This window comes from Strigops habroptila, chromosome 14 (genome assembly GCF_004027225.2).
Source record: "Strigops habroptila isolate Jane chromosome 14, bStrHab1.2.pri, whole genome shotgun sequence".
Classification (NCBI taxonomy): Eukaryota; Metazoa; Chordata; class Aves; order Psittaciformes; family Psittacidae; genus Strigops; species Strigops habroptila.
The window spans coordinates 51,487-76,503 of NC_044290.2; the positions used below are offsets into that span (position 1 = coordinate 51,487).

Genomic DNA, 25,017 nt, shown 5'->3' on the forward strand with positions numbered 1-25,017 from the left:
GCATGTATTAGATTGAGAGGAGCAGCACAATTCAGGAGGGTGCAAATTTTGGCCAGATAGATGCTGGTGAGAATCCCTGCCTTGGTTGTTAAAACCCCCAAACCCAAATTTAGCCTAGATTTTTAGCATTTCCTCCCATGTTCCTGATGGGAGCTGGGAGCTGTACTCTTCTTTGGAAAGGGCTTATAGCAGGTCAAAGGGTCAGCTGGTCGTGCTGCCAGCATAAGAAGATTTTAAGTATTAAAGTGGGAAAGTGCAATTCAAAGTCTGCTGCTGCTCTGGAACAGGGTGGGAGTAGGGCAGGAGGGAATGTTGTGCATTAATACATCTCCATATCTGGTCCCTGCTTGCATGATTAATCAACTACAGAGCAGAAAGGCTGTCATGTGAGAGCTAGATCAGTGCCATTAAGTTCCAATATTTGGATGCTATTACACTATCGAAGAAAAAGAGGAACAGTTAATGTTGGATCCAATTAATCTGGCACAGACAGATTTTCTGCCGCTGTGTAGTTTTGTCTCCCTGATGTGACTTCAGCTCTTTATCTGAGAAGTCCCTCACTGCAAGTTGTGTCTCCTTCCCCACTCTGCATGTTCAGCTCTTTCCCCCTTCCACATGAGTGTGGTGCAACCAGGTTATTTCTAAAGTGCTTTGAGATCTTATGCAAAAACCTGTTACCACAGGAACTGCGGGTACTACTTACAGATTTCCTACTATCAGCCCTGAAATCTTGATGATATCCCTGGGGACTGGAGAAGGTTTTACCCTGGAACGATGGGATATGTGCATGCTTGCCCAGGATTGCCTCCAGCTGAAGGAAAACTGAGCCCTCCTCTTCCACACCATTCTGCCCAGATTTTACCTTGAACACTCATGCTTCATGCAACCTATTTCCAAGAAAAACTTTAAAACAAATCATTATTATGCATCTCTGCTGGAGACAGGCTGGGAGCTGGGCTTGTTCAACCTGGAGAAGAGAAGGCTCCGGGGAGACCTTAGGGCAGCTCCAGTGCCTAAAAGGGCTACAAGAAACCTGTAGAGGGGCTTTGGACAAAGACCTGTAGGGACAGGACAAGGGGGAATGGCTTTAACCTGCCAGAGGTGAGATTGAGATGAGCTCTGAGGCAGAAGTTCTTCCCTGTGAGGGTGCTGAGGCGCTGGCACAGGGTGCCCAGAGAAGCTGTGGCTGCCCCATCCCTGGCAGTGTTCAAGGCCAGGTTGGACACAGGGGCTTGAAGCAACCTGGCCTAGTAGAAGGTGTCCTTGCCCATGGTGGGGGGTTGGAACTGGATGAGCTTTAAGATCCTTCCAACCCAAACCATTCTGTGATTCTGATAGCTGGGGGGATGTGCTTGAGAGCACACGGGGACTGTGGTTAAGCCTGCCTGGCCAGCACCCTCCTGTCCTATGTCTTCCTTCAGGGACCACAAGGTCTCTCCACCACTCTCTGGGCAGTAGACAGTCAAAGTGCATCTCTGCCACATGCTGGGCACGGTGTTTGATGAGCTGTGGCTTTGCAAGCGCTGCTGGAGGTGGCAGGAGGTGTGGGGACAAGTTTGGATGGAGCTGTTCCCAGAGCAGCCATGAGCAGGGCCAGCCCTTGCCATGCAGTTGGCTGATGTGATCATATCACAGGCATTTCCAGCTGTAAACAACTGCCGGGTTGGTATTAGAAGGTAGGTTTTGCTAAGACAGGCTGTGATCGAGAGGTGGTTTCAGGTTTAAAGCTGTAGAAGTAAGGCCAAGTGACAAATGTAAGGGGTTTGTGGGTTGTTATGAAATGCCAGTACATGCAGGACACATCTTCATTTTAGGCATGGGTTTCCTTTACAGCTGTACAGGGTATTAGTCACTGTCTGCTCTCCTGAGTGAGTCAGCTCAAACAGCTGCCATCATGAGGCTGAACTGTAAACTGGTATTTCAGCACTCTCCTTGCTCAAGGGCCATCACTGTGCTGCTGGGAGAGGCCAACAGCAGGGTGTGGGGAGACCTACGCAACCACAAGCAACCGCAAGCAACCACGAGCAGCAGTGGGGACTCATACCTGCCCGGTGGGGGCTGCTGGATCTCGCACCTCAGGGTGGAAAAGGGCTAGGATCCATCTCTGCTGCATCCTCCCAGCCATTTCCTACACACTTCCTACAGTGTCCGGATACTGGAGCAAAAGGTATCAGCTTGGACTCCATTTGCAAGCTTGATTCAGCAAATCCCATCTTTCTAAACCTTTCCTTTCCCTTGCTCAAGTCCAGTCTCTGCTCCTCCTCCATGTACTTTGCTCCATAATAGCTGGGCTCTGGCTGGGACCCAGCCACTCTCCCCACTGCACAGATTGGCTGCAGTGATATTCCGTGTTTTGATATGTCTGTCTGGGATCTCGGGGTGGTGCAGGGGGTTCGCCCTGCAGCTTCTTCCTGTTGTCCAAGCCTGTTGTTTCGTGGAGCTTGATGGGCTCCTCAGGGGGCTTTGACATGAGTGTGGGAGAGGTGGTGGTGGAAAAGGCATGAGGAGACCATTTTGCTGCTGAAGCTGGTCAATAACTTGGCATATGTGTTCCAGGATAGTCACAAAACTGCTTAACAGGCACCATGGGGCATGTGTGGTACCTGGGTGTCTGCCACAATTTCTTCCACCTTCCCAAGCACCTACCCTGGTCCCTCCTCAGCTCATGCAGATCCTGTAGGTCCTGCTGCTCTGAACTCAGTGCCCCAAACCAGCAGATGAAATAGCTTTGAAATGTCTGTCCCCCCTTTCTTGTCCCTGTAGTGAGAGCAGCTGTGGTGAAAGGATGATAAACCCAGTGGCCAACACTGACTTCATCTCACTGGAAGAGTGGTGAAAGAAATATTTGCTGTGTACACGTAGCACGTGGCAGTGATGGAGAAAACATTTTAAAGCTGTGACGTGATGTTGCAAGCCAAACGAATGCCATCCAAGTCTATACCTGAAGTCCGTGACCTTCTAAAGGGCACAGCTTGGCATCACAGCATTATGTCTTCTGGAGGGGCTGGGGCTGTCCAGCAAAGCCTCCAGGGTGATGACTGCCTTGGAGGCAGCGTGGCCAGAGTCATCGTCACATGCCCATGCTGTGGAGCTGGCAGATCTCATGCCAAACCTGTGCTCCTGCCTGGGGCTCCCAGGGAAAATGCGGCTTTCACAATGGCCCTGTCCCTGTGGGTGGCTGGAAGTCCCCTTTGCTCTTTCTAGAAGGATGGGGTTTGCCTTGTTGTCCTTCTAAGATGACGTGAGTGGGGTGGGGGGTGCTGTTTGTTCCCCCACTTCTTTCCAGATACCGTCATTTTTTGTGAGGTGCCCTCAAAGCACTCAGGAGAGCCTCTGGAAGGAAAGATGAGGTATTAGGACAGAAATAACTGGAAGACCCCATAGTAGACAAGGAGGGGAAATGACTGACATTTCCACCTCCCTGGATGTGAAATTGCTGGTCCCAGAGCACACAGCGCCCAGAGGTCCCCAGGGGATGCCCTGCCTGGGTAGCCTTGAGGAGGTGGAGCAGGATCCTCCCTGTTCTCGTTTTGAAACCACTTTCCTCTCCTCTGCCTTGTGCTTCTGCCATGTGCCTTGCCAAACCCTGGCAGGCGCAGCCTGGTTTTGCAGAGTCATTGGACCCCATGTTTAAAAGGAGAAGTGAGGGAGGGACATATTGAAATAAATTTTTTGACTGTTTGCCCATTTCCAGCCAAGAGATTGAGATAAGGGTGAGGGCAGGCTGAGGCTCTAGGATTGTCAAGCCAAGAGGGAGGGAGATGATAAACTTCTAATAATACTTGCAGAGGGTCTTTTCATACCTAGCTTTCCTTTAAAGGGAAGATTATACCCTATAAAGGGGGCAATAATGCTTGTTCTTTTGGAGATCTGGAGTTTTTTTCAGCAGCACCTATAACCCTGTGCACAAGTGAACTGCGAAATTTATTTGTAGCAGGATCAGACTGTAGCCCCTATAGCCTGTAAGGAAAAGGGGTTTTCCTTTAGGATGTGTTGTTTTTGAAAGGAATGGAAGGCCTCAGTCTATATATATGGTACATGCTCCCAGCTAGTTATTTTGGGAGGCAGACTGATGTTGTGGGGACGACAAAATCCACTCCTTTTGGAAAACAAAGTCCCTTTACAGCTCCTGACTTCGGGTGTCTGGGGATGTTTTACTAGTTGTCTGCAGGTTTGGGGCATGATGTTTATAGAGATTGTTGCTACTAACCAGAAATCTGTGCTAGTTCTGGAGTTACTTTTAGGTTTTTTCCTATTGTTTCTTGGACAAGGAGTAATTCGAGGTGCAAATATGATGATGAGATATGTGAGCTCAGTGATTTTAGCTGCTGGTATTTTGCAAAGCAGCTGGCCGCTGGTAAAACCCAGGGGCGAAAAAGGATATTTGCTGCTTTTGAAACCTGATCACCTCTCCCTTGACACACACAGAGGCTCAACACCATACAAGCCCTGCACAGAGACCTTCCGCAGGGATCGCGCTGGCCTCTGATGGGCGGCGGGTGCTGCCCACCCTGCCAGGTTGTGCCTGAGCGTTTCCCAATGGCATTGCAAACCAGCCCCAATGCAGTGACAGGCTGAGGAACTTCTACACGGAAGCTGAACTTTTCCTCTCTAAAACCTGCAAAATCCCAGCACAGCAGCGACTCCAGGCTGGAGAACAATTGCCTGATGCTTAGCAATATTTATGATTGCAGTGAATTTTATTTCTATGGCACTACAAGGAGAAGGGAGGTGGATTTGAAGATTAACTAAACTCTTACCAGTTATTCTCTCTGTGCTGGTTGAAGTGAGAGACATTCCTCTGACCCCTGGTATTTTTTGTGGGCAAGAAGCAGCTTGGGGATGCTGTGTCCATGTCCTGCCTTTAACTCTCTGGCTGCTCTTTGCTAGGCCAGATTTTGCTTTTGCAATCAAAGCTAAAAGGAAAGATGACAGCAATCATTTTCAAATGCCATTGTGCACTTTACATCTCTACTTCCCACTGGCAGCATTTTGCAGTGGAGCACGGTGTGTCAAGGGGGAGGGAGGCAGAACTGAAACCAGCTCCTCCACTGTGCCTCACTCCACCAGTAAAGGAGGAAATGCTTTTAAACTCTTTACCCAAGGTGAAGCAAATGCTAGGCTGGGTAAAATCAAGGCTGAGGCTGGCAGGGCTGGGCAAGCACCTCCGAGTGTGTCTGCCAGCAAAGGGACAGGAAACCTCCTTGGGCCTCTGCCACCAAATTGTGGAGTGCAGAGGAAGTGATGCTGAAGCCCAATTCATAGAATCATGGAATGGTTTGGGTTGGAAGGGACATTAAAGCTCATTCAGTTCCAACACCCTGCCACGGGCAGGGACACCTTCCGTTAGACCAGGTTGCTCCAAGCCCCATCCGACCTGGCCTTGAACACTGCCAGGGATGGGGCAGCCACAGCTTCTCTGGGCACCCTGTGCCAGTGCCTCACCACCCTCACAGGGAAGAACTTCCTCCTGAGATCTCATATAAATCCTATCCAATAATATCTAACATAATACCTAATCTAAATTTAATCTAAATTCCTCAGGAATACTGTTGGTTGGATGGGGCTTGGAGCAACCTAGTATAATGGAAGGTGTCCCTGCCCATGGCAGGGGGTTGGAACGGGTTTCCAACCCAAACCAGTCTGTGATTCTACTATTCTATGAAACAGGAATCTATGAGAGTGCAGCATCAGCCATGCTCACAGCCCTGCTTCACTGAGCCTGCGGCCTCTCAGCAGTCATAGGCTGTTGAGGACAGTGACAGCACTCCAGCAGCAGTGACTTGCAAGTCTCAAGTGCAGGCTGATGTCCTTCCCTGAGCTGTGGGTCCATCTACTGAGCAGCAAATGCTTGTGCAGCTCAACAGCCCCTCTGGGTCCCAGCCTGCACTTAGCTCTGTGTGTGTAAGTACTTTGGACATCCAGGAGCAAAACAGCTCTTCCCTTGGACTGCAGCTCTTTCTGATGCCCACTCGTGCCTTCCCCCCATGTGCCATCAGTGCAGGCGTTTTGAAAGAGATTGGCGAGGGGAGGGCGCTGCTGCAGGTCTGTGATAGGCAACTGTCTCTGAATTGCAATCAGATAAAGTATTTACAGGAATGAAAGCTGACAGTGAAGCACAAGTTTTTAACTTCATTTCCTGCTGCTTTTTTTGCTCAGTAACCAGCTCTGCCTGGACAGCCCATTCAGGAAAAAGACCCTGTGCCCTTCCCCAGTGCTGTCCCTGGCATCAAGTTCTCAGCCCAACCTTGTCCAATGCACCCAGGTGCTGCAGGGATTTCCCACCCTGCACATTTTGCACCGGATTTCATATCCCCTCCATCTCCCGGTGCTGAAGATGACTTCGGCTTTCTGCAGGGTGCCCATCTGTGCTCACAAGGCATGATGGATCCCAAATACACATTGAAGCACAGATGCTTCATGTTGCCCCCACCCATTCTCCCCCCACCCCCTTTCCCTGCTGGGCTTTGTCTTCTCAGAACTGTATCTGGCAACGTGCTCCAAATTCCTTGCTCATAAATAATAGCAGGGGCTAGATGTGACACCTTTCTTTGTTCTCATCCTGTCTGTGCCATGATGTCGCCATCGCTGTGGGGCCACTGGTGCAGGATGGGGTGGTGGGAAGCAGGGCTGGCGTGCCTGCGCCTTCTTGAAGGAGGCCTTTGCATGTTTCCGCTTGTTAAAATGGCCATGTGAGATAAAGTCTGTGGTTTCCTCTGAGCATATGAGCAAGGGGGGCGAAGCAGCAGCGGCTGCAGAGCTGCAGCCAGTCTCCACCCGTGAGCCTCCCCCAAGATGGATGCTGCTGGTGAGACCCCCGTGGGGACCCTCCCTGGGGAAGAGAGCCCTGAGGTAGGTGGTCTTGAGCCGGGGTGCTGGGGAGTGTGTTCGGGGAGCGACTGCTCCCAGTAGGAGACTGAGGCTGCTGTGTTCGGGGGACCCCAGGGTGCAGAGCTGGGTGCTGAGGCTGTAAAAGGAGAACGATAGAAAAGGGGCAGAGTCCGTGTCCCAGCCGGGATGCTTTGCAAGGGCGAGCAATGGGGGGGGGGGGAGGTGGGAGTACCATAGTCATGCAAATGTGCAACCAAGGGTTGTGTTTGGGGTTAGCTGCGGCTCTATGCCGGCATTTAGCATCGCCTCTTAGCTGGGCTACAGCTTCCCAGTGCCTCCTAGCCCCTCCAGCTCCCTGCTGCCAGCAGATCTCCTGAAGTCCTGCTCTCACCCAACCCAACTGACTTCCTCTGCAACAGATGGACTGACAGCATCCCTGTGTCTGCCCCCGCAGAGATGGGACCCACAGCTCTGCTCAGCGCTGTTGGGACCATGTGGGCATGATCCCCGGTGATCTGTCTTGGCAGAGTGTCCCCCCTCCAGGGACTTGTTCTTTCTAAGGGATAGGCTGAGACAGCTGGGCTTGTTCAGCCTGGAGATGAGAAGGCTTCAGGGAGACCTTAGAGCAGCTCCAGTGCCGAAAGGGGCTACAAGAAACCTGGAGAGGGGCTTTGGAAAAGGACCTGTAGGGACAGGACAAGGGGGAATGGTTTTAACCTGCCAGAGGGGAGACTGAGATAAGAACTTAGGCAGAAGCTCTTCCTTGTGAGGGTGGTGAGGTGCTGGCACAGGGTGCTCAGAGAAGCCATGGCTGCCCCATCCCTGGCAGTGTTCAAGGCCAGGTTGGATGGGGCTTAACTGTGTATAGACCAGGAGCAACCTGGTCTAGTGGAAGGTGGGTGTCCCTGCCCATGGCAGGGTGTTGGAACTGGATGAGCTTTAATGTCGCTTCCAACACAAAACAGTCTGTGATTCTAAGAGTCACTGTCTCTGCAGCTGAGCTGGCCTTCCGCGTTAGTGGCTCTGCCACAGTTAGCAAGTAGGGGGGATGCTGGTGGCTGTATCCAGACCTAGATTTAAGCAACACTCCTGGATTTGAGCTGGGCCCTTGGCATGGGGATTAGTAGCAATAAACACATCCTGGTGGCTCAGCTTATCTTAACCAGTCCCATGCACACATGGGCAAGCACAAAGCAGATCCCACAGCAGCTGTCCCCAGTGGCAGAAAGGAGCAACATGGAGCTACCAGCCAAATCAACAGTGATTCCTCTCCCTGACCACTTGTGCTACTCCTCTGCCGGGCAAGGACCAGATGCTTGTGCCTTGCTGATAAATAACAGCAGCAGGGAAATAAAGTCCTTTTTTTCTCCCCCCAGCAACCCTGTTTATGGGGCTGCACTGCCCACAGGGATGCTGAAGGTTTTGGGATGGGGCCATGCCCGCCGTGCCCTGGTGCAGGCAGGATGGTGCTGGGTGCAGGCAGGGCCCTCCTGGGTTCAAGAGGTTCCCCCTTTCACAGGGACTGCTGCAGCCCCTGGCACCAACCAGAGGTAGAAACGGTCGTGGAGGCAGGTGGGGAGAGAAGTAGCTCAAGGGTTAAGCTCACTGGGGCTGGGAGAGAGTTGAATTTAGTCCAGATGGCTGGGGGATTATTCCAGCTTTAGATTTGCCATGAGCAAATGTTAGTGTTCCAGCTCAGGGTTGTGGGGGATCCTAAGGTCATTTTGGGGCCTGGGCTGACCCAGAGGTAGGACTTGTCCATCCATCCGTCGCTGGGGCTGCGCTTGGCATATGTCCCTTTGCACAGAAAGGGTCAAACTCGTTTCAGAAATTTCCATTACATTCTTTGGCATTGCCCCCTTGCACTCCCAGTGGCCCCAGCACCGGAAACCATAATGGGTAGCACAGAGGCACCGGTCCCCCTCCCTCTGACCTCATCACCTGGCTCATGGCAGTGGCAAAGTCACCATCTCGCAGCCAGGCGCAGTGGCTGGAATAAGTTGCTGGTGGCTGAATCCAGATTGCGGTTGGAGAAGCAGAAGGACGGGCTCAGCCTCCGCACTGGGGAGGGAACAGGGGGTGAGGATGGTCTGAGAGTTGGGGTTTGCCAGGGCATAGGGCATTTTTGGCAGAGGTGGTTTGATGTCCTGGATGCATCCATGTGGAGCCAAGATGAGTGGGAGGTGACATTTGAGGTGGGGGATGACGAGGGCTGTGTGGGCAGCAGGACCCCCAGTCAGCCCCGGGGCTGAGCGCCACTGGAACTGGAATGTTGTGCAATTTAACTGCCTTTTGGAAAGCAAATGCTATTGCTCATCATGCTTCAAGTAGAGAATGGACCTTCAGCTCAACAACAAGTACCAATGCACGTTGCAGCAGCACCTATTTTTCTTTCAGGCAAGGGGACTCAAGTCACAAATCCCAATGGATTTTGGAGTCACTTTGCCTATAGCTGTCTTGCCCAGCCTGCAGCTCCTCACTGCGCTTTGCCCGCTTGCCCTCTCACTTCACTGTTTTTCTCTCCAGCCTGGTCCTGATGGGCCTGGCAAGGCCAGAGAGCAGCTCTGTGGGGCAAGAGGTGGGAGGCTGGCTTTTAAAGCCTCCTATGGGTCACCCCAAGTTGCCATCTTTGCTGCCCCCTCCTTAATTAACAGGGCTTGGAAGTAAAGCCCCCATACTGCCCTGCCAGTGGGTGATGAAAGAAGTGATCCCTCAGCCACGGGGTCCCTGCAGGGTGTCACAACATCCTTTGGGGCATCCCAACCCCAAGGGCCGCAGGTGATGCCCCATTCTGGCTGCCCTACCCTGCCCTGCCCTGCCCAGCTGCTGTTTCCTTCTAAAATCACCCTCTACTGTGGGACCTGACAGGAAACCTCTCTGCTTCTCTTCTTTCTCTAGATGGATCTGTCCCACCAGTTCTCCAAGAGAGAGGTACAAATGTGGCCCTACCACAGTCTCCCTTGGTGGCTCTGGAGGGGGTGGCAGTGCTGCAGAAGCCTGGGGACATGGCTCAGCTCCTGAAGATACCCTCCAGGGACACCCCATGGTGGTCAGGCAGGGCTGGATGCCGGGAGGGAGGTGGCAGGGCCCAGTGGGAGCTGGCAGGGGGGGCACCCCATTAATCTTGAGGGATGCATGGAGAAAGTCCCTGCTGGCCTGACCCTATGCAAGGTGTCGGTATCCCCCTTGCAGCTGGCCCTGCTCTATGAGGAGGTCCTCTACACCATCCGGCACCGCTTGGGCAAGCCTGAGCACCACCATGTCGTGGATTCCCAGGAGCTCTATGCCTACGTGCAAAAGGTAAGCCCCCACCTCCCTGACGGGGTCCCCAAAACCTGTCCCCTGACATGTCCATCCTCCCAGTGGAAGTGGATAGTGGAGGGCACACAGAGGAAGTTTTTAACAAGCATCTTGAAAGGCGTAGCAGCAGCATCTAGCTGGAGGGCCGGGAAAGCTTGTGGCTGAGAAATAGTAGCCTTAGGGAGAAATATTTATCTTAGGCTCAGAACGGTGGGAAGAAGGCTTTCCCTGAAGAGCTTTCAGCTGGTCCCCAGCCCTTCTGCTGGGCTCTTTGCTGCTCTCCTCTCCCCTGGAGCTGCAGCTGGCTCCCAGGGAGCAGAGGGAAGCCTTTGGCTGCTCTACAGCCACTCTTAACAGGGCAGCATCCACTACCTGATATCTACACAGGCTTTCGGCATGGATGCAGAGGGGCACAGTGTCATCATGCAGCAGGTCAAGGAACTAGAGGTACGGAGCAAGACAGTGCCTTCCCAGTGTGCTGTGGCCTGGGGGGAAGTTCCTGCACTGGGGTGGTGCTGGGGGGCTGCAGTGCCTCCTGGCCCCTGTGCTTGGGCTTTGGGTTATGGGGTGCCCTGTGCTGTGCTTGGGGGAGTCACTCAGGAGCTGTTTGCTGGTCGGAACAGCAGCTGGTGGTGTGGGCCTGCATGAGCCTCTGCTTCCTCACAGCGTTGCTGACCCCCCACATTAATTTTTTATTTTTTTTTTTCTTACTCTTCCAGAGCCCTATTTTCTGCCTGAAAGCAACTGTGAAGGAAGCCAAGGGGATTTTGGGTAAAGACGTCAGTGGTAAGTGGAGGTGGGTGGGTGTCCCATTGAAAAAGGGACAGGCACTGCTCCAGGCGAGGACTTGCATGCCTCCATCCTCACAGGGTTCAGTGACCCATACTGCCTGCTGGGCATCAAGACCAAGAGCCAGGAACTGGCCAACCCTGACCACAAGAAGCGGATGAAGGCTGTGGTCAAAGACCTCATCCCTGAAGACCAGATCCACCGCACACAAGTTATAAGTCAGACCCTCAGCCCGGTGTGGGATGAGACATTTATCCTGTAATCTGCCACCCCTTGGCTTTGCTCACTGGGGGGATGAAGGGGGGGAAGTTTCACCACTCACCCCAACCAGGAACTGGGGTTCTCCCAGGGCGATGCCCACTGGGGCGTGCCAGACTTCTGGTCTGACCTATGCAGCAGGTCCAGGGAGGTGAAAAGCAAAACCCATCTCTCAGGGCTCTCCCACCCACTTTCCCAGGCGGTGCAGGGTGGTTTTGGGGTCTCCTCCAGCCCACCTGTAATCCCCAGCTGTCCTGCCTGCTTGCTACCAGTTCCTTGGATGTTGCTTGAGTAACAGCATCCCACTGGTGCCTTGCAGGGAGTTTGAAGACATGGAGACAGCCAGCTTCCACCTGGACATGTGGTGAGCAGCAGCCACCTTCAGGCCAGCAACCCTGACCCCCAACCCTGAGCAGGGTCCTGCCTCCTGGGAGGATCCCTGGGGTGGACTTTCAAGCTGCTCCCTTTAAAAGCCCCAGGAACCGGCTGGGAACCCCTTTGCCTGTCATTGTCTGCTGCAGCAGTGCACAGTGCAGGATGTGACCAGCATGAGGAGAGAGTGCCCAGGCTGGTTTGCCCAGGCAGGGCTGATCCTGACCCCTGATTTTACTTATGGGAAGAAGTCACATGCTTGCAGATTTTGGCTGGACAGCTGTTTTTCCTCCTTTCCCCATGTTGGGTTTCCCTGCCTGCAGGGACTCGGACATCGTGGAGTCAGTGCGGCACAAACTGGGGGAGCTGACAGACCTCCATGGCCTCAAACGGTTGGTGCTGGCATGGCCTTAATGGCTGATGAGGGAAGAGGGTTTGGAAAATGCTTATTTGCCTTCTGGATTTTAAAAAATGCTTTTGGAAGGAGGGCTGGAAGGTGGCAGGGCTGTCACCCTTCCTCACCTTAACCAATGCTTTTTCACAGTCACATACATCCGTTTTCATGGCTTTCAGGATCTTTAAAGACGCTCGCAAAGACAAAGGGCAGGACGATTTCCTGGGGAATGTGGTCCTTCACCTGAAGGTGAGCAGTGAGGTGCATCTTCTGCTTCAAGTGACTCCCCAGGTGCTCCTTTAAATCTCCCGGACCTGGGCAGGATCCCAACCCTGTGGCTGCACCGAGCACACCCAGGATCCCAGCTTAGAGCCACAAACTGACGCCAGGTCCCTCAGTTCGGTGGCAGGTGCCCTGGCCACCAACACACTCACTCAGTGATGATATATCATTTAGTTTTAATCCAATATTAGTGTTATCCAATACAGCATCTTCCTGCCCTATTAATGCAGTGGGACTTCATCCTGGATTGGAATCCTTTCCCCTGGAAGGCTGCCTGGGGCTTCACATTTGTTTCTGTTCATGCAGGACCTGCACTGCTGGAATGACCAGTGGTACCAGCTGGAGCCACGGACAGAGACGTACCCGAACCGGGGACAGTGTCACCTGCAGTTCCTGCTGACACACAAGAAGGTAGGAGGGGATGGGGAAGGGGGTCCTTTTCCATTGCCTTGGCAGGATGGGGGAGCTGCCTGCCCCTTGGAGTCTATCCTGGTGTCACAGATCCCTGCTCCATGCCAGCACCAGGGTTTACATGTGCTGTAAAATAGCTTGGTCCTCCCCTGACCTACATACCAGCATGGGGGCCTTGCTTCTGGTGCACCTGCATCACTTGGCTTGGCTTCAAGTGGGGTCTCTGGCCCCATGCTTTTTGGGTTTCCATGTCCCCACTCTCTGACTGCATCTCTGTGTCTTCAGGCCAGTTATGGTTATTGCTTCTATGCCTTGTCTCTTTTCAGAGGGCCACCACGAGCAGCCGGACACAGCCAAGCTACACTGTCCATCGCCACCTCCTGCAGCAGCTGGTGTCCTATGAGATCCTTCAGCACCAGGTACTGAGCGGGAGAAGTAGCCCTGTGGCAGCTGGGCTGGGGTGAGGGTTTCCTTTGGAGCCCATCACACTTAACACCTTGCTGCGGTGTCATGGGGAGGAGGGTCATGATGACGCCTGCCTGTGCCTAGCATTCTAACGGGGCACCCATTCCTCCTGCAAATACACCCTGCCTTGGTGCCTGTTCCTCTCCTCGCTCAGCCCGGCTTGCTCCAGGACTCATCACCCACCCTTTGCATCCTTGCAGGCCGGCAGCATTGCCTGGGACGGGGAGCTGAGCAGGCACGCCAGCACTGTGCTGTACCTGCATGCCACGCAGAAGGATCTCTCTGACTTCCACCAGGTCATAGCGTGAGTACCCCATGCCCAGGGAGCCATGATGCAGCATCAGGAGGGTCAAGGGCCCTGACACCTTCCCTGGGGATTGTCTGGCTGCAGCTAGTCTCTCCCATGAGCTCAGTGTGTCTGGTGTTGCCCCCTGCCCTGAGCAGGACCAGGAGAACTGGGTGCCACCCATGCAATCCTGGCTGTAGCTGGGGTCGGGGGAGAAGCCGCACTCTGGACTCTGAGTGTCCCCCAGCCCCCAGGGGCTCAGCCCAGCCTCTCCCTCCTCCCCAGGCGGTGGCTGGCATACAGCAAGCTCTACCAGAGCCTTGAGTTCAACAGCAACTGCCTGCTACATCAGATCACCAGCATCGAGTACCAGTGGGTGCAGGAGCGCCTGAGGCCAGAGCAGGTGAGGCGGGCTCTGGCACCGTGCAGGGGGCAGAAATCAGGGAAATGTGCCCCATGCACACAACCCCATGCCTCTCCTCCCAGCTCCTATGGCCATTTCTGTCCCTGTGTTCCAGGAAGGACAGGAGCTTGTGGTCTACAGGGGTGCTGGGGTGTCTGGAGAGCATTTCTGAGGAGAACCAGCCTCAGGAACCAGGACAACCCAGGGTCAGGGAGCCCCTTTGCCCTGGGAGTTTGTCTCCCTCTCCATGGATAAGCCCTTACCCTTTGCACTGGCATCCCCCCGCCTCCATCACTGCCATCAAGTCAATCACAACCTTCTACAAAACCTAAATATGACCCAACTCCTACTTTTCCCAGCCCATGAGTTTTCTGAGATCATGCCAGCACCCTACTGAGACTCCGAATTTTTCAGGCATAGCAATGAGGTTTAAGCACAAAGCTCAGTTCAGAGAAGTTACTGGAGGCATCAGGGGGTTTTCCCATCCCTAGAGCATGCTAGAAAGGAACCAGCTCCCTCCGTCACAGTGCCATTGTCCTACCAGCATCTCTGTCTGCTGCTGAGGTGGACAGTGCGTGTTTCCTTCCTTTGCCCCAGAAAGCAGAGCTGGCTGAGTCCTTCCAGTCCTTGCTGACTTACGGGGTCTCCCTCATTCGGAGGTACCGCATCATTTTCCCACTGTCTGTCCCAAGGTCCACGGAGAGGCTCCAGTCCCTGCTCCGGTGAGTTGAGCACCAGTACCAGCATGGGGTCCTATGGCTTGGCCACCAAGCCTGTAAGCTTGAGCAAAAACCCATGTGAACCCTCTCTGCTCCCTTCTAGGCTGCTGTGACCCTGTTCTGTTTTGTTCCTCATCCTGGGCTCCCTGTGGGGATTGTTGTTGGGAGGGGAAAATCTGCTTGGGTAGGGTTTTTGCAGTGAGAGGTGATATTTTCTAAGGGACTGGTGTTGGGTTTCACTCGAGGTTCTTGCTTTGCAGAGTCCTGGTCCAGATGTGCAAAATGAAAGCTTTCCATGAGCTGTGCACACTCAGCCCCAACCTCCCCAACATGGTCTCCACAGCACTGAAGGTAGTGAGACCAGGGGTCTCACCCTCCCCAGCCCTGGGCAGGTGGGACCCTGCTCATTGCCCATGCAAAGCCACATGGACCACCATGAAGGAGGGAAATACTTGCCCCTCTTCAACTTGATGGTCCCAGCCCGTGGTTCCCACCACATGGGGCTGGGGCCTGCCACAACCAGGGGACAGGGAGAGCGAAGGAGGTGGCAGAGCTGGCTTTGCTCCTCCTGCTTCCCTGCCATCACACCACGATTCCTTTTTTGCCAGTCAGGCACAACAGAGTGGTTTCATATGAAGAAGCAGCACCTCAAGCCCATGGTGAAGGTCAGTTCCCATCTCTGCCTCTCTGACATTATAAGAAACAGTCTGCTGGGATGAGGATGGGAGGCCTGAGGCAGTGGGAAGACTGAGATGAGGCTTCTCCAGTTTTCTGATCCAGTCAAGGCATTTGGGTTTCCAGCTTAAAAATACCATGAACCATGCTATCTGCAGCTGCCAAGGTGCCTTGAAGGAGCTTTTTGCAATGCTCAGGCACTTAAGGCCTGTTGCAATGCTCAGGAGAACAGGAGGTGGTCCCCAGCCCAGCCATGCAAGCACATGGTGACACTGGATGTTACCAACAACTTCTTGGTGCTTAGTGGATCTAATGGCAGATTGCTACCTCACAAAAACAAATCATAGAAATAAATCACATCAGAACAGAGCTCAGGTAAGCTCAAAATCACGGAGCATCGAAAACAAGCTGTTCATCCTTTGCAGAGCATGGAGGAGAATGGCAAAGCCTTGTCCAGACTCCTCCTGGAGGTGTTAGGAGATCTCCAAGAGTGCCAGAAAATCTGGAATAGATTTTTCATCAGGTACGTTTTGGAGCTTGATCCTCCCATCTCTGGGGTGAAGAGCAACAGGACGCTTTGATGTCTCATTCCTTGGTTCTTGGGCTCCACAGATAGCATCTGTGGTCCCATCTCTGCTTCTTAGACCTGTACTGTCCTTGCCATTATGGGATGGGCATAGCCTAGGAGGGTTTGCTGGGCTCAAGCTGGCAGGCTCCTGACTCCCTGTTTCTCTCTTGCAGCACCTTGAAGTTGAATCTATTCTCCATCGCCTACCTGGAGCTGGAGAGGCTGGTGAGCAAGCCTGGGCTGCTCTGCACTTGTAGGACTAATGTCAAAAGCCAGGCTGAGGTTTTTGGCCACCCTCCAGGTAGCAAATGGTTGTTGCAAGTCTGGAAAGGGAGCAAGCCAGGGAAACTCTCCATCTTTCCCTGTGAGCCCATGAAGTGACTACCATCTGCTTACTTGACCTAATGAATCTCCTGAAATGCTACCCAAGCCCCCTGAGCTGATCCTCACCCATGGCTCCGGGGAGCCCCAACCAGAAAAAGCCTTCCTGGCTGGACTCTCACTAACAACTGTCCCCATTCCCTTGCTCACTACCAGGTCGCGGAGCATGTCCAGGAGCAGCTACGCAAGGTCAACAGCAGCATGTCCAAACCCACAGCCGAGAGCCTTTTCCAGCTCTACATGAACCTCCAGGAGCTCTATCGGATGAAGGACTTCGTCCCAAAGAGGTATCCAACCCAGAGAGAGAGGAGATGCTGAAGCGAGGGAATGAGCAGTTCATTGAGAGGAACTCCAAATCCTTCCAATTCACCCACATCAGTAATTACACACAAGGCAGACAGGGCTGTTGGTGTCTGGTGTTGATGTGAGCATCACCAGAAGGGTTTCAGGCTCTTCTCTGAGTGGGCCTGGTGGAGACCTCAACTTCCAGACAAGTGGAGGTTTCTCCTTAGCATGTTGCTACGTGCTGCCTCCACCTCAGGTCAGTTTCTTGTATGTGAGAGCAAGGAGGGCTGGTGGTCTGTGCTACTGCTGTGCAGTTGGAGAAGCTGCGGCCTTCATCCACAGGGATGGACCTCTGGCTCTGAACAATTTCCACCAGTGGTTCAAGGAAGATGTGCCCCAGTGGCTGCAGAAGGCCTACACCATTGCGCTGGAGAGGGCACAGAGAGCTGTCCAAATGGACCAGGTAACCTAGGGAGGAGGAGACCATCTCCCTGCATCCTTTGGGGACACTCCAGCTACCTCCATGCCTTGCTGCTGCACCTGGCTCACAGCATTGAGACTACCATGTAGGTGCCTCTTGTAGCCCAGGAGCAGGCTGGTTCCTCTCCCGAATGCATAAGAAAGGATAGGGTGTCCTGCAGCAGTTGATCCCACCCATGCCCCTTCCTCTGCTGCTCTCTGGCAGCCTGAGCAAGCTGATGACCCTGCATTTGGGCCATGCTGTGAGCATCCCCTTCACTTCTGACCTTTAGGAAGAGGGGAGGGAAGGCAGCCATGGGGTGATGGGCTCCTTGCCCCACTCTTCAGTGTGTTCCAACTACAGTGTAGGAGTACAGTGGAGGACAGCCCAATAGAGGGAGCTCAGGCTACTTCATCTATCCTCATCTCCTCCACTCTCCAAAGAGACTGGGTGGTGACATTGGGATATATGGAGCTAATCACGGGCCCCAAAGTAAAGGAGCAGCTCTCCTGTGTGGGATGGCTTTTTCCAATACAAGCCAAGTTGCATCTACTTTGTCCTCTCAGCTGACACCCTTCGGGGAGCACAACAAGCACAGCACTTCCACTGTTGACCTGTCCACCTGCTATGCCCAGATTGTGAAGACCTGGCAGCAGCTCAACTGGCCGGACCCTGAGGAAGCCTTCATGATCATGGTGAAGCTTGTGGAGGTTTGTACACCAGGCCCTGCCAACAAATACCATGCTCATGGGCATCAGCAGAGTTTCTTCTCCCACTCTTGGAGACCTGTCTTCATGAATGGGGCCTGTGTCCCATGCTGATGTGGTGGGGCCCCCTTACCCCACAGTGGTCCCCATGCTGCCCAGCTCAGTCTTGTTGGCTTCTTTTCTATCCCACAGGACATGTGTAGAATTGCCCTGATGTACTGCCGGCTCATCAAGGGGAGGGCTGAGGCTCTGTCGCTGAGCAAGCAGAACGAGGGCGAAGAGGCCAACAGGGTTGGTATTGGGTCAGGGTCCTGTGCAGGGAGAGGCGGGATTTGGCCACGGTTTCTGGGCAAAGAGGGAGATGAGCTGTTGAGCATCCAGCCAACATCCCAAGTTTGGGTTTCATAGAGATTGGTTGGCCCCTGATAGCCACAATCCTGGAAAATCAGGAGGGAAATGATGTGAGCAGGGGTAGCGGGATGAGAACGGGGAACGGGAATAGTGATGGAGATGAGACTGGGCATGGGGGGATGCAGCAGGGGGTGTGGGACACCCTGAAGCAGACCCATTTCTCCCAGCTCTGCATCGTGGTGAACAACATCAAGCAGCTGCGGCTGCTGATCCTGAAGCTGCCATCACAGCTGGACTGGGTGCAGCTGGAGCAGCGCACAGGACCCGTCATTGACCAGCAGCAGATCCAGCACACGCTGCACAACCAGCTCGACAGCACCATTTCCTGCCTGGACCATGAGGTCCAGGAGGTGGTGCAAGCCCTGGCCACCAAGGTAACCACCTGCCACTGGCTCCCCTTTGGCCCTTGCCTAGCCCAAAAGTGGTGACGTTTCACCCAAGGGAGCCTGGAGACCATAATGCTCCTGGGATGGAGGTAAGAATGGACCTGTGCATGGGGAGGCTGGTGCAGAGGGCAAAGCCCAAGAGCCTCTGTGCATTTCTCCCTGGCAGCTGGAAAAGGGCGTTGCCAGACACATCCAGGAGCTCTCATCTTCTAATGACACCCAGGAGCCTGAGGATGTAAGTACTTGGCCCAGTTCCTCCTGGACCATCTTTTTTGGGAAGCCGTGAATAACTTTTGCTACTTGGCCCCTGTTACCCTTTCCCAGCTCTCCCTGCCCCATGCCTGGGGCACAAGACATACCACCAATAGGGCCCAGACATCCAAATGCTCACATTTGATGCCTATGTCAGCAGCAGAACCAGACAGGGCACAGCCTGCCCATGTCTTCACTGCGGGAGGGAGCCCTGGAACCACCTCTGCCCTGCTGGCTCCAGCCAGCAGTGCTCTGCCCTTGTCCCTGCTGTGATCTGTCGGATACGTCCCCCCCATCCCCCTATGCCCTCCACAATGCTCCTCTCTTCTTGCTGCAGTCCATCATTCCCCTCATGAAGTTCCTGGAGTCGGAGCTGCAGTATCTCAATGAGCATCTGGTCCAGGAGAACTTCAAAAGGTGACCACAGCACTGGGGATGCACCATGGCAGAGGCCAGGTCCCATGGGTCTTGGGAACATCCCCCTCTGGGCCGGCTGCTCAGCGCTGTGGGATAAGCCTGTTCTCTCTGGGGCTTTGCAAAGCCCCTCGGCTAAGGACTAACCTCTCCAACATCCCCTGGGATCCGTGCTCACAGCCTTCCTCCCTTGCCCTGCAGCCTCCTCACTCTCCTCTGGCATCACACCTTGGCTGTGCTGTCAGCAGCCATGGGGCAGCAGGTCCCCTCGGTCCAGTGCTACAAGAAACTGCACTGTGCCCTGAAGGTACCAAGGGGGGAGCTGGGGAGTCCCTGGCATGGCTGGGTGTTTGGTTGGTGGCTAACAGCATCCTTCTCTGCAGAGCCTGGAGCTGTGCTTCCATGCTGAGGGCTGTGGGCTGCCGCTGGAGATGCTCCACACAGCAGTCTTCCAGGTACAAGGTGCTGGTGATAGTGGGGGGGCACCCAGGGGTTTCCTTTGGGTGCTCTCCAGGGACATCCCTGGACTGTGGACCTGTTGTGTGTTTGACTGCCACCTCTTATCCTGCCTGCAGTCTCTGGAGACTCGCCTGGACCTCTGCTCTGCTACCAGCCGCAAACTCATCCAGAAATACTTCTGCAACAGGATCCAGCAGCAGGTAGGAGCCACGATAGTGCTCCCAGCCCCTTCCTACATCCCACCCTTGCACATGCAAGGCTGCCTGGCACAGCCTGCCTGTGGAAATGTGGGATTTCCCCACCACCCTCCCAATCCTGGGGCTTTTTAGGCTGGTTTTGCCCCAGTGGCAGGATGGAGAGAGCTCAACTGCATCCCAGAGAATGCCCGTCACCCCCTCAGTACCCCAAAGTGCCTGCTCAGCCTCCACCAGACACTGGGCATCCCCTCTATGAGCATGCCGAAAGGCAGCGCCTTATTCTTGTACCTCCCTCATTCAGCTGGACGCCAGCTCGGAGAAATACGGGGCCGTGACCATCAAAGCACTGTACTACCCTTCAGAGCAGAAACTCCATGTGGAAGTGCTCAATGCTGTCAACCTCATACCTTTGGACTCCAACGGTGGGTGGGGTGGGCTGGGGAGGCCCACCGTCTTGGGACCCCCTGTCCTTGTTCCCCTATATGTCCCTGGGTGTGAGAGATGCTGGCAATGCTTGAAGTAATGGGACTCTCTCTTGAGTTGCTTTTGCATCCAAGGAGGTGGGTTTGAGAAAGAAGGGAGGTTATTGCACTGGTCTGAGGTGGTCCAGTGGGATGTGGCAGGCAGGACACACATCCCACTGCCTTCAGTTTGCAGGACAAACTAGCAGCCAGGGCAGGCGGCTTTTTTCCATCATGCAAACCATGTCTCAGCTCCAAAAAACTATGTCAGGGTGACAAGGGACAGTCTTCCAGGTTGGCTGTCATTTGTGGAGGTCTCCAGGAGAGGTCACTCCTCTTGCAGCCACCCATGGCCCATTGACAGTGGTCAGGGTTGGGGATGTTCCTGCACCCTCCCAGGATCTGGGCTGGGGAGCAGCAGGAGGGGGCTCACACCTGCTCCCCACCAGGCTCCAGTGACCCCTTCGTCCAGCTCACGCTGGAGCCCCGGAATGAGTTCCCCGAGGTGGTGGCCCGGACCACTCAGTGCAAGAGGAATGAGCTGCACCCCCTCTTCGATGAAGCCTTTGACTTGTATGTAAGGGCTGACATCCCCGCACCCCCTCCCTCCCCCCCAATCCCCTCAGCTCCCTATGCTTCAACTGAGTTCTGGCTATGGGGCTACTGCTCTGGGAGCTGCATCCTGTCCTGGGATTTCACCCCCTGCTCAGCTGCAGGATCCCACAGTGGGAGCTGGGGTAAGGGCACCCGCAGTACCTGGGTCCCACAGGATAGTGTGGGGCTGTACGGGGCCCCTGTGCTTGTTGAGGTCAGTGCAGGGAAGGGGAGGGGGGCAACACAATGGGGAAGCCTGTTTGGTTCCTGGAGGGAAGGTTGAATTCTGGGATGAGGTGGTCCCTGCATCCCATCTCCCTGCAGCTTGGTCCCCGCCGAGAAGTGCCAGCAGGAGGGTGCCTGCCTGCTCCTGACCGTTTTTGACTATGACACACTGGGGGCCAACGACCTGGAGGGCGAAGCCTTCTTCCCCCTCTGCCACCTGCCTGGCCTCAACAGCGATGAGGACTCGGTTGATGCAGGACGGGTGCCCCAGACCCGCCTCCCTCTCACCCACCCCAAACCCACTGGTACGTGGTGCCACAGCCAGGCTGAGCTCCCACCAGCCCCACAGCATAAGGAGGGGCTGCAGTGAGCATCTCCTACCACCGCTCCCCTCCTCTTTGGCAGGAGATGAGATTCTCCAGCTGCTGGAGTCCAGGAAGGGGGACAAAGAGGCTCAGGCCTTTGTTAAGCTCCGCAAGCAACGAGCCAAGCAGTCCAAGGAGAGAGAGTGAGGCAGAGCGGCCTGAAATGGGGGGTGTCCAGCCAATGGGACCTCTCTGGAATTTTCCTGGTGCTGGAGATAGAGCCATCTGCAGGGACCAGGAGAGAGAGGGGGTCCCTGTGCCCTGCAAACCTTCCCGGCATCCACCTTACCCCCGCCCTTGGGTAGCAGTGCTCCTGTGAGGGGAGGGTGGACACCCAGTATTTCAGGGCATTTCTTTGCCTGTCTGGACTAGCAACACTACTCTGGGGATGTGAAAGTGCCTGGCTGTCCCTGCCCTTCCCCCATTAGCTTGTCACTGCTGGTGCCACATCTCTTGGCTGTGTCCCCAACACTCCTGTCTGCAGCATGGTGTCAGGGCAAAGTAAGGGCATTGTCATTTATTTGGGATGGGAACAACCAGTGGTCACACCTGCCTTTTTTTTTTTTTTTTTGCTTCCCCCTTCCCCCACCCAATCTATTCTTTCCCCTCTTTTTTCCTGTGGATAAGCCTCTAATTTTAAATTAAAAGCTACAAAGCTCATGTGTGGGCTGAGTCTGTGCAGGGAGTGCTTTAGGTGATGGCCCTGTGCTGGGCAGCAGCTGTGGCAGCAGCATGGCAGGGTGGGTCAAGGTATTTGGGGTGTGGTGGGGCTGCCATCCTTGATGGGGTTAAGCCAGGAAGAGGAAGCCGGCTGCAGGATTTCAGAGGGAGGAGATGGTGCATGAATGATTTTGTCTAAGTTTCCCACTGGAAAGAGGATGGGAAGCTGCAATGGTGCTGAGCCCGGCACTACTGGGAAGGAGCTGTGCTGGCACTGGGAGGCAGCCAGGTCCCTCACCTGGGGGCTAGCAGCGGCTGGCCCTGGTGGGTGCTTTTTCCTCCCCTCCCAGCCTTGGCTGGTCCCTGCAGGTATCAAGTCTTTCATGGAATCACAGACTGGTTTGGGTTGGAAGGACCTTAAGATCATCCAGTTCCAACCCCTGCCACGGGCAGGGACACCTTCCACTAGAGCAGGTTGCTCCAAGCCCCTGTGCCCAACCTGGCCTTGAACACTGCCAGGGATGGGGCAGCCACAGCTCCTCTGGGCACCCTGTGCCAGCGCCTCAGCACCCTCACAGGGAAGAGCTTCTGCCTCAGAGCTCATCTCAATCTCCCCTCTGGCAGGTTAAAGCCATTCCCCTTGTCCTGTCCCTATAGATCCTTGTCCAAAGCCCCTCTCCAGGTTTCTTGTAGCCCCTTTAGGCACTGGGAGCTGCTCTAAGGTCTCCTCTGAGCCTTCTCTTCTCCAGGTTGAACAAGCGCAGCTCTCCTAGCCTCTCTCCATAGCAGAGGTGCTCTAGCCCTCAGAGTATCAGTTTGGGCAAGGGCTTGGCCGTGCTAAATTGTCTGGGCTGTTTTCTTCTGCAGGGACTCAGGTGGTGGTGTTCTGAGTTATGGGCCGTTGCAAAATATCACCTACACCGAGGTATAAATCAAACAGCCAGGAAAGCTGCCACTGTCCAGCTCAGGATGGAGCTGGGTTTTGGTCTGTGACGCACACATAAGGCCAAGGTCTGTTGAGACGGACAGTATCAGACTCCAATCAATTCTATAAGAATTGTAGTTGAAGACCTTTATTTGGATCATTTGCTCCACTATATATCTTCGAGACTTACGATCACGCGTTTAAAGCACAGCTGATTGGTTACATTTGCTGCCCACGCGCTGTTCACGCGCTCTAAGCTAATACATGATTGGTTGGCTAGCTATGCTCAGTTTCCCGGTTATCGCAATCGTCCATCCCGTTTTGTTTCTTTTCTTGTTCTTTTCTTAGCTATTTATCTTCCTCAAACATCCTAGGATGGACTCCAGGGTCAGGCCTACGTGACTATCATCAGAACTTGCACCAGGCCTATTCCATCTTCAGTACAAACATGTCCATTTTCTTCCAGAAAGGATCCTACAAAGGTCTGGCCAAAAGGCTTTTAGGATGGGCAGTGGGTGGTAGTTGATGATGAAAGAAGGACCCCATGCAGCTCTGTGTGTCCCCAGCTTCGCAGTGCTGGGAGAGAGCAGGAGCCATTACTGCCCAGCCTGGTACCGGACCTGGCACCTCCCTCTTGCAGCCAGTCAGGCTTTCTGGTTGCATGTTTGTTTTTCTTTTAAAAATGTGCATAGCTCTTGGGGTTTTGTATTTTACCACCACCTGTACTGACCTCAGGGTGTTGTCTGCAGCAATAAGGAGCATGGGCAGCCCTATCAGCCAAACCTCATGGTGCTTTGGGCTGCCCAGAACCCAGGCACAGCAGCAGGTCCTCGGTGTTGCCCCCAGCCTGTGCTGGGGACCTGGGTCCCTCTGGCAGGGGTGGGAATGCTGCAGGGTGCATGTGGGGTGACCCAGGGGCAAAAACACCCAGTGGGTCAGGTGGTTGGTGAAGCTTCCGGAGCAGCAGTCTTACAAGGAGTGGCTGAGGGAACCAAAGTTGTTCACCCTGGAGGACAGGAGGCTTAGGGGCTACCTTATTGCTCTGTAAAACTACCTGAAAGGAGGATGGAGCCAGGTGGGGGGTGGATCTCTTCTCCAAATAACAAGCAACAGGATCAGAGGAAACAGCCTCAAGTTGCACCAGGGGAGGTTTAGACTGGATATGAAGAAAAGTGTCACTGAAAAGGTTGCCAAGCACTGGAACAGGCTGCCCAGTGTGCAGTCACCATCCCTGGAGGTATTTACAACAGATGTGTAGATGTGGTGCTTAGGAACTATGGTTTAGTGGTGGACTTGGCAGTGCTGGGTTAACAGTGGGACTTGATGATCTTAAAGGTCTTTTCCAACCTAAATGATTCTGTGATTCCATTTGCTGGTGCTTTTTGGAGCTCACTTTAGCTGCATTTATTACTAATCATTACTAATTATAAATGGGGAGGTCCCTCTGCCCTCGCCCTGCAAGGGGGTGCTGTGCTTGAGCTGCAGTGGGTATCTGGGAGCTGCCATGTCCTGGGGAACTAGAAGCATCACCCTCCTGGGTGCCTGAGCACCCACTGGGCAGAGCAACCACAGGGTCAATTCAGGACAAGCTCTCAATGCGGGGATGGGAAAAAACCCAATGAGCTCCTTTTGTGTTGTGTGATGTGCCAAGGCTCAATCAAACCTGAAGAAAGAGGATTAAGGTGCTGCTGGCTCACAAGAAACCATTTGCTGGTTTAAGTCACTCGTTTCAGCCCCTCCCCACCCCTTTGTAGCTCTGCAGAGAGATAAGGTACTGGAGAAGGGTCCCTGCACGTAGAGGAGACGCCATCCCAGGTTGCTGCTGCTGCTCCCAGTGACGGGAAGCCCCATGCACCCTGCAGCTCATTTGGCATCTGCTAGCACCTGGCCTCATGCTCCATTGCAAGGCTGTTACACAGTGCTGAGCCTTGGGTTTAGCTCTAAGTTTAAATGGTTGTGCTTTAACTTTCCCTGGGCTGCCCATCATCCAGGCTGGCCTCACCGCAGCAACCAGTGTGGCCCCAAGAGCGGCTGACACAGGCAAACCTCAGGTTGGGGTTGTTGGCACTTTATTATCCAAGG

General features: G+C 54.2%; 1 protein-coding gene across 6 annotated transcripts; it reads left to right on the forward strand.

The window, feature by feature from the left end:
* Positions 1-1,933: 1,933 nt before the first annotated feature.
* On the forward strand, positions 1,934-22,006 carry UNC13D (unc-13 homolog D). 6 transcript variants are annotated; one of them, XM_030505920.1, is made up of 32 exons: positions 1,934-2,167; positions 9,730-9,762; positions 10,024-10,131; positions 10,489-10,578; positions 10,851-10,917; positions 11,001-11,178; positions 11,498-11,542; positions 11,874-11,942; positions 12,124-12,193; positions 12,533-12,637; positions 12,964-13,056; positions 13,303-13,406; positions 13,674-13,791; positions 14,389-14,513; positions 14,771-14,861; positions 15,119-15,175; positions 15,611-15,708; positions 15,927-15,978; positions 16,291-16,421; positions 16,762-16,882; positions 17,446-17,589; positions 17,779-17,877; positions 18,165-18,371; positions 18,550-18,618; positions 18,973-19,052; positions 19,251-19,356; positions 19,433-19,504; positions 19,625-19,708; positions 20,007-20,127; positions 20,616-20,739; positions 21,085-21,290; positions 21,391-22,006. In XM_030505920.1, the coding sequence occupies exons 2-32, from the start codon at positions 9,730-9,732 to the stop codon at positions 21,495-21,497; spliced, it is 3,174 nt and encodes a 1,057-aa protein (XP_030361780.1). In that variant the 5' UTR covers positions 1,934-2,167; the 3' UTR covers positions 21,498-22,006. The 6 variants fall into 6 exon arrangements, 5 of the variants coding, with proteins under 5 accessions (XP_030361780.1, XP_030361781.1, XP_030361777.1 ...); XR_003994314.1 differs by lacking the exon at positions 1,934-2,167 and adding an exon at positions 6,472-6,852 and having other exon boundaries at positions 20,616-20,743; positions 21,391-22,005; XM_030505921.1 differs by lacking the exon at positions 1,934-2,167 and adding an exon at positions 6,472-6,852 and having other exon boundaries at positions 17,515-17,589.
* The last annotated feature ends 3,011 nt before the right edge of the window (positions 22,007-25,017 follow it).